Source organism: Vigna unguiculata, chromosome 8 (genome assembly GCF_004118075.2).
Source record: "Vigna unguiculata cultivar IT97K-499-35 chromosome 8, ASM411807v1, whole genome shotgun sequence".
NCBI lineage: Eukaryota > Viridiplantae > Streptophyta > Magnoliopsida > Fabales > Fabaceae > Vigna > Vigna unguiculata.
Window position 1 is genome coordinate 28816366 of NC_040286.1, and position 7558 is coordinate 28823923.

General features: G+C 37.5%; 1 protein-coding gene across 2 annotated transcripts; it reads left to right on the forward strand.

Annotated features, from left to right (window-relative positions):
- Window positions 1-484: 484 nt before the first annotated feature.
- Window positions 485-5774, forward strand: LOC114193089 (protein SMAX1-LIKE 6-like). Of its 2 annotated transcripts, none has more exons than XM_028082786.1 (3): window positions 485-2181; window positions 2786-3020; window positions 3689-5774. In XM_028082786.1, exons 1-3 carry the CDS (start codon window positions 1028-1030, stop codon window positions 5543-5545), a joined length of 3246 nt encoding a protein of 1081 aa, XP_027938587.1. In that variant the 5' UTR covers window positions 485-1027; the 3' UTR covers window positions 5546-5774. The 2 variants fall into 2 exon arrangements, with proteins under 2 accessions (XP_027938587.1, XP_027938588.1); XM_028082787.1 differs by having other exon boundaries at window positions 486-2181; window positions 2786-2930.
- The last annotated feature ends 1784 nt before the right edge of the window (window positions 5775-7558 follow it).

Sequence of the window (7558 nt, forward strand, 5' to 3'; positions counted from 1 at the left end):
AGAAAAAATGGTCAAACAATTTGAAAATTGGTTGAGAGTAAGTGGGTAAAAATTATTAATAAGATGATATTTTGTTTCATTAAAATAAAAGAATAATACATGGTTTATATATATCAGGTTTAATCTTTTGTATAGGAGCTTATAATCTTTTATTAATAAAGCATTAATGTATTCTGGTATAGACAAAAGTTTATGAGAGAATATCTAACCGGCTCTGCCAGATTTATATTTTCATAAATTTTTACCCTGTATAAACTGAAAAATTTAATTGGTAAAATGGAGAGATAGATAGAAAAATATTAGTGGAGACAATGATTCTTTGTACATTATATAATTGGGACTGTGTTGGATATGGTTTGAATCGAAGCAGAGAAGCTTGAAGTAGTAAATGGAGTGTTGATAAGTTGGGCAAGAAGTGGACTTTAAAAAAAAAAAAAAAAAAAAAAAAAGTTAGCTTTGGAAATGAGTGGTTGGGCAAGAATTAAAATCGAAAAAATAGAGGAAAAACCAAAAGAAGGGATGGTCCATGTAAATGGAAACAGGAAGTTATGCACACCTTTCACTTCTGGCCAAAGAGAGGTGGAGAAAGAGAAAGAGAAGAGAATCTATGCCCAACATCTGTTTCTTCCTTTCTTTTCTTCCTTCAATTCATCAATTCATCAATGGCCAAAGACAAGGGTCCCACCCAACAAAACAATCCACTCCACCATAATATCACCACACAACCAACAACACTAAACTAAACAAAACTCTATCATCCTCTAAAACCTTCTTCTTCTTCTTCCTCTTCTTCTCACTCTGCATAATCCCCACAACTTCAAAACCTTCAAGCTTTCTACTTTTTTTTTTTTCATCTCTTTCTCTGCTAAAGTCCAAACCCAAACACTTGTTCCCAGATAAGGCTATACATTTTTTATTTTCTCTTGCTCTATTATAATATTATTAGTTGATTGATTAGTTAGTTAATAATATACCACACCCCATTTCTTTCTATTTATTATTGTTATAGTATATATGCTTGCCGGCGATGCCGACGCCGGTCAGCATAGCAAGGCAATGCTTGACGGACGAGGCGGCGCGTGCGCTAGATGAGGCGGTGGCCGTGGCGCGGCGCCGCTGCCACGCGCAGACGACGTCGCTCCACGCCGTCTCGGCTCTGCTCGCCATGCCAACCTCCGCCCTGCGCGAGGCCTGCGGCCGCGCGCGCTCGGGCGCGGGCGCCGCCAGGTTTTCCGGCGGGTACTCGCCGCGGCTGCAGTTCCGGGCGCTGGAGCTCTCCGTGGGGGTGTCGCTGGACCGGCTTCCGTCGTCCAAGGGGGGTGGCGGCGGCGGAGAGGAGGAGCCGCCGGTGTCGAACTCGCTCATGGCGGCCATCAAGCGGTCGCAGGCGAACCAGCGGCGGCAGCCGGAGAGCTTCCACGCGTTCCAGCAGAGCCAGCACGGGGGCACGGCGTCGTTTCTGAAAGTGGAGCTGAAGCACTTCGTTTTGTCAATCCTCGACGATCCAATCGTGAGTCGGGTTTTCGCGGAAGCAGGGTTTCGAAGCTGTGACATCAAACTCGCGCTGCTTCAACCGCCGCTTCCCCCGGTTCAGCACCGGTTCGCCCGGGCCCCTCCGGTTTTTCTCTGCAACCTGGAACCGGACCGTCCCGACGAAAATATTCGCAGGATCGCGGAGGTGCTGTCGAGAAAGAGCAAGCGAAACCCTTTATTGATGGGTGTTTATGCAAAGAGTGCTCTGAGAGGTTTTGTTGAGATGGTTCAAAAGGGTCGAGGGGGTTCGGTTTTGAGTTCGGAGTTGAGGGTGGTTTGTTTGGAGAGGGAGATTGGGGAATTTGTGAAAAGGGGTGGGAGTGGGGAGGAGGTGGTGGGCGTGAAGTTGAAGGACTTGGAGCAGCAATGCGAGGGCTGTTCTGGTTCTATGGTTGTTAGTTTCGGTGAGGTTGAGGTTTTTGTTGGGGAGGATGTAGATGTTGATGCTGTTAGGTTTGTTGTTTCGGGGCTAACGAGGTTGCTAAAGATTGGTGGCGAGAAGGTTTCTTTGCTGGGTGTGGCGGAAACCTCTCACGCTTATTCCAAGTTCTTGGCTTTGTTTCCAAATGTGGAAAACGAGTGGGATCTTCATTTGCTCACTGTCACTTCTGCCACTCCTTCTATGGAAGGACTCTACTCTAAGTCCAGGTTTGTTCTTTATCTTTTTTTTTTTAAAAAAAAAGGTTATGCTGTTTGTTTTTTGGTGTACAATAGCAGAAAAAAACTAGGTTTGAACTTTGGACTTCGTGCAAAGTATCCAAAATGGGTTACTGTCTTTTTAGTTCTTTTGCTTGCACCTGTCATGTTTTTGGTTGAAGGGGGAATTGGGGATCGTGTTATTGCACGCTGATTCACGTCAAAAATAATATAAGCATTTCTGAGTGTTGTGAGAAACAATGCACGTTTGTAACCGTGACACGGGGCATATAAATTGTGGGAATGCAAATAAGATTGTGGCTCGCATCTGCGTGTTGTGCTTTGTGAACCGAATTGTTTTATTTTTTATGTGTTTTTGGTTGTTCTGGGATTTGTGCTGTCTTCCTTGTTCCTCTTTTCTCTATTACATCATAAGGGATGTTGTTGTTTCAGTTGAACTTTTTGAAACATGTTGTGCATTCACCTACGGTTCGATTTGAGTTGTGTATTGTTGTGAATATGATGCCTTGAAATCTCTTTGATTGCACACACTTTAGCTTCTGACTGTTTTGTGCCTATTGGATCTCACAGTTCCCTGCTCATGATAAACTTACAGCTTGATGGGGTCCTTTGTTCCATTTGGTGGGTTCTTTTCTACACCTGAAATCAGAAGTCCCCTGAACTCCTCCACAAATGGATCCTTTACCCGTTGTGACAAATGCACTGAAAAATGTGAACAAGAAGTTGCTGATATTCTGAAGGTAGGTCCTTCGTCTAGTAACTCAACAAGCTCACCCTGGTTACAAAAGATTGTTAATGTGGACACGCATAGAGGGTTGGATGTGGCAAAGGTTTGTATGATTGCTAATTATTGCATTTCTCTTCTCCAATGTATACTGAGGGATCACATGCATATACAACGTACAAGCAACATGGTGGGGCAATTTCTGTACTACTTATACACAGTATAATAATTTAGAGGTATCCAGTATAATGCCAAACTGCTTATGCAGGAGTAAACAAAATACTGTTTCAATACCAAAAACAGGTAAATCATAGAAGCATTTATATGCAACAAACCAAATCAAAAACAATGTTTCTCTGTTTGTTCTCTCCCTCCTAGCTTACTTTTGCTGAGTCCATGGCTTTTGACTATGAAATGGAAAATTGTATTAATCATATCCCTTGAGATGATTGATTTACTGAACTCCACAAAGTTTATCATTTTCAGTGTACCATTCGTCTTACTGTATTCATCAGCTACTGGATGAAGAACTTGTTAACTATTAATACTGGCAAAGAAGGAAACATGTTTGTTATATAATTCATAACATTTGCAAAAGTTATTCTAGGAAATTTTATCAAAGAAATGATACTGTCAATTATATTAGTTATTACATCATGAGGAGTCGTAGGGTTTTCTTTTCTTGTGTTTATATACCCTACCTTGATTGAAATATTTCATTGGTTCAATTTATGGCTGCATATATTTAAGAATGGACTCCATTATCCAGTGCAGACCAGTGAAGAAAATACAAGTTTGAATGATAAGATCTTGGGATTTCAAAACAAATGGAGTGATCTTTGTCAGCGTCTTCATCACAAAAGCTCACTGCCTCACTTTGATATTTCTCAGACAAGGCCCCAAGCTCCAATACTTGAGACTTTACGGTTTGGTCCAGGTTTTAAAGAAAGCAGCAGTAAAGATCCACCACGCAGTGAATTCCAATATTCTACTGCTCAAATGTCTTACATGCTGCCCAAAGGGTTGCATAATACTGTAACTGGTAGTGATTCAAAGGTCTCAGAGACACTGCAAATTGATGCGAAGACTCCTAGGATTGTCCCTTCGAGTGTGCTTGACCACAACAGATCATCTTTATCCCATACACCTGTGACAACAGATTTAGGATTGGGAACGTTATATACATCAACTTCACAGTATCCAGATACCCCAAAACTACAAGATCAGAAAAAGCATCTTCAGCAATTGTCAGACTCTATTTCAACTGATTGTGATGCTGTTAATGAAACTACTTCACACCAAATTCCTAGATCTTCTTGGTCTGGTTCAAATTTTGATGGGAAATTTGATTTAGCAGATTTCAAGTCTCTTAATCGCGTTCTTACTGAAAGGGTTGGCTGGCAGGATGAAGCCATACGTGCTATCAGTCAAACTTTGTCTCTTGGTAAATTTGGTTCAGGAAAGAGTAGAGGTTCACAAGGTAGAGCAGACACATGGTTGGCTTTCCTTGGACCAGATAGACTCGGCAAAAGGAAAATTGCTTCAGTTCTTGCAGAGACTATCTATGGAAACGCTGAAAGCCTAATCTATGTGGATCTGGGCTTCCAGGACAGTTTTTCCCCATTGAACTCAGTTTTTGAATACCAAAAATCACGTTGTGATGTGCTTAGGAGGAAGACAATTGTGGACTATATTGCTGGAGAGTTGAGTAAAAAACCCCATTCCGTTGTCTTTCTTGAAAACATAGATAATGCTGATTTTCTGGTGCAGACTAGTTTGTTGCAGGCAGTAAAAGCAGGCAAATTTCCAGATTCACATGGAAGGGCAATTAGCATCAATAATACAATCTTTCTTGTAGCCTCAACTAAAGGTAGTAGTAGTTCTTTGGTCTCAGATGAGTCTAAGATGTTTTCGGAGGAAAGAATCCTTGAAGCCAAAAGATGTCAAATGCAACTACTACTAGGACATGCTTCCGAGGATGCCAAAACAATTGGTACCACAAATGTCAAGGTTGTACCAAGAAAAGGTTTTTCCAAATCATCATCTCTGAACAAAAGAAAGCAGACTGATACCAGTGACTCCAACAAGGGAACAACAAGAAAGATGCAGAAACAGGACAGTGAGTCATCTCGATCCTATCTGGATCTAAACATGCCTGTAGAGGAGAATGATGAAGGTGTCAATGACAATGACAATGACCAAGAAAGTGAATCCATAACAGAAAACACAAACAACTGGTGTCAACATCCAATTTCGCACGATACTTGGTTAAGTGACCTCTTTGATCAAATTGACGAGAAAGTGGTGTTTAAGCCATTCAACTTTGAGGAGCTTGCTGAGCAAGTGTTGAAAAGCATCGGCATACTATTTCAAAGGACATTCGGATCAGAGCTTGATCTGGAAATTGATTATGAGGTAATGACACACATACTTGCAGCTGCTTGGTTATCAGACAAAAAAAATGCAGTGGAGAATTGGGTTGAACATGTTCTTGGCAGATGTTTTGTGGAAGCACAGAAGAAATACCATCCTGTGTCTCAGTATGTTGTGAGACTGGTTAACTGTGAATCCATTTTTGTGGAAGAGCAAGCTCCCGGTTTATGCCTTCCAGCTAGAATTAACTTGGACTAAATTTTTGCTCACTCGTATTACTGTAATCAGTTGTAAAATGTAGCTGTTAGGATATATATATATATATATATATATAGTATTTGGTAGGTGGTAGCCAGGGTTCAGCTAATTGATCTCACAATTTTTGTCTTCTCAATCATTGTGCTGTAATTTCTATGGTAAATGTATGTGTAATTTTCTATGGTGTACCTACTTATAGTCCAATAATATTAGTTTGCAAATTGTTTCACCCTTCACTTTTCAATAATTTGGATAGGATTTCATTAAGTTTGGCATCAATTTGATCCGACCAGAAGAATGAAAACTTCAAATCTCAGTTGGAATGTTATGACTTTTCTTCGCCATTCTTTATTCTTGATGGGATTTCTTCCACTGGATATAATTCCAATTGTTCTTATGCTATCAGAATATTCATCATCTTTGTTCTTTGCGCCAGCTCTAACATGTAAGTGTCATACCCTTCATAAACGAAACTCCTCACACTTAAAATCATCAATCAGAAATGATTAAAATCTATTTGTTTGATATCAAATATTATATGTTGAAAGTCAAAGAGTAACATCTTAATCAAGGTAATGCTTTCTTTAACTTAGAAACATTATATTAGCTTTTAAATGTTAAAAAAAACTTTTTTTCTTGTACTAAATGTTCTTTTAATGGGCTTTTGGCCCATTGTGCATGGAAATGGATGAATTATTCATTAGTTGCTAAGTTTAAAATATTTTCAAAATGTTTTTATGACACATTTGTAACTTGTTACGGTGTACTTTATACTGCTTATAACTGTTCTGTAACATTAAATCTCCATAGATTTGTTGGGTTAATTTTAAGTCAAACCTTTAAGACAACATTAAAATTTGTATTGTTTTGGGTCAAATTAAAAAATGGAATCCCTAAACTATTGTAGGATTATTGTGTAGTACACATTATTATAGGCTTACCTGTATCACTGTGTACATACGCATCATTAACATTAATTTCCTCAGTAAAACAACCATGATTGCAGTAAAACATTCACATAAATATGGTGTTTGTCTTCATTAGATAATGATGTGATCATTGAGAAAACAAATTACCCAAACATTAGTAAGAAAATTAGTGATTCACCCTTTTTCCTTTAAAAATGGAAATTTTCTTAATATCTCATATTCTGTTGCAAGTAAGAATTTATTTTAGGATAAATTGTACCTACCTCTTGTAGTGTGATGTTATGTCAAATGCGCTTACTCCTTTCTTAAATTTAATTTTTTTTTATTTTAAAATAGACATTAATCTTCGTTATATTTTAATAAATCTCTGATCTTAATTAGATACTCACTTTATTTATATTTTTAATAAATATCGTTTATTTCTTTTATGTTTTTTTAAATAAAAGTGGCGTTAACCTTTTTATTTTATCTAAAGATATTATATAAACTAAAACATAAATATAAGAATATAAAATAAAAAATAAAGGTTTGAAATATTAAAATTAATTTTATAGATAAAATAAAAGACGCTCCTATAACTTTATTATAAGTAAGGAAAATGAATGTCTATTTAAAAAGGGTTAAATATGTTTTTGGTCCATCAAGTTTCAGCGAATTTTGAAATTAGTCTCTCTTCGAAATTTTATACCAATTTAGTCCTTCATCTTTAGAAATGCGTGAAATTAGTCATTCTTACCAAATTTTGTTAAGTTTATTTGACATTTTAAACGCATTTTATGATAATATTTGAGTTAACATTGAAGCGAAAATGTATCAAACGGTGTAAACAATTCAAATACTTTCATGAAATACGCTTGAAACGTCAGATAAATTTAACAATATTTAGTAAAAAGGACTAAATTCACATATTTTTAAAGATGAATGACTAAATTGGTATAAAGTTTCGAAGAGGAACTAATTCTAAAATTCACTGAAATTTGAGGGACAAAAACATATTTAACCCATTTAAAAAAGATAAGTTTAGAGAGTGTTATTTTTTAAAAATGGAGATAAACATCTATTTTAAAGTAAGAGAGTTCTTTAT

What these genes read in the sequence shown, in the direction of transcription:
- LOC114193089 (XM_028082786.1), top strand. Translation starts at nt 1,028, where the DNA reads ATGCCGACGCCGGTCAGCATAGCAAGGCAATGCTTGACGGACGAGGCG. An exon ending in GGACTCTACTCTAAGTCCAG is followed by an intron (nt 2,182 to 2,785) that starts GTTTGTTCTTTA and finishes ATAAACTTACAG; the next exon opens with CTTGATGGGGTCCTTTGTTC. An exon ending in GAGGGTTGGATGTGGCAAAG is followed by an intron (nt 3,021 to 3,688) that starts GTTTGTATGATT and finishes TATCCAGTGCAG; the next exon opens with ACCAGTGAAGAAAATACAAG.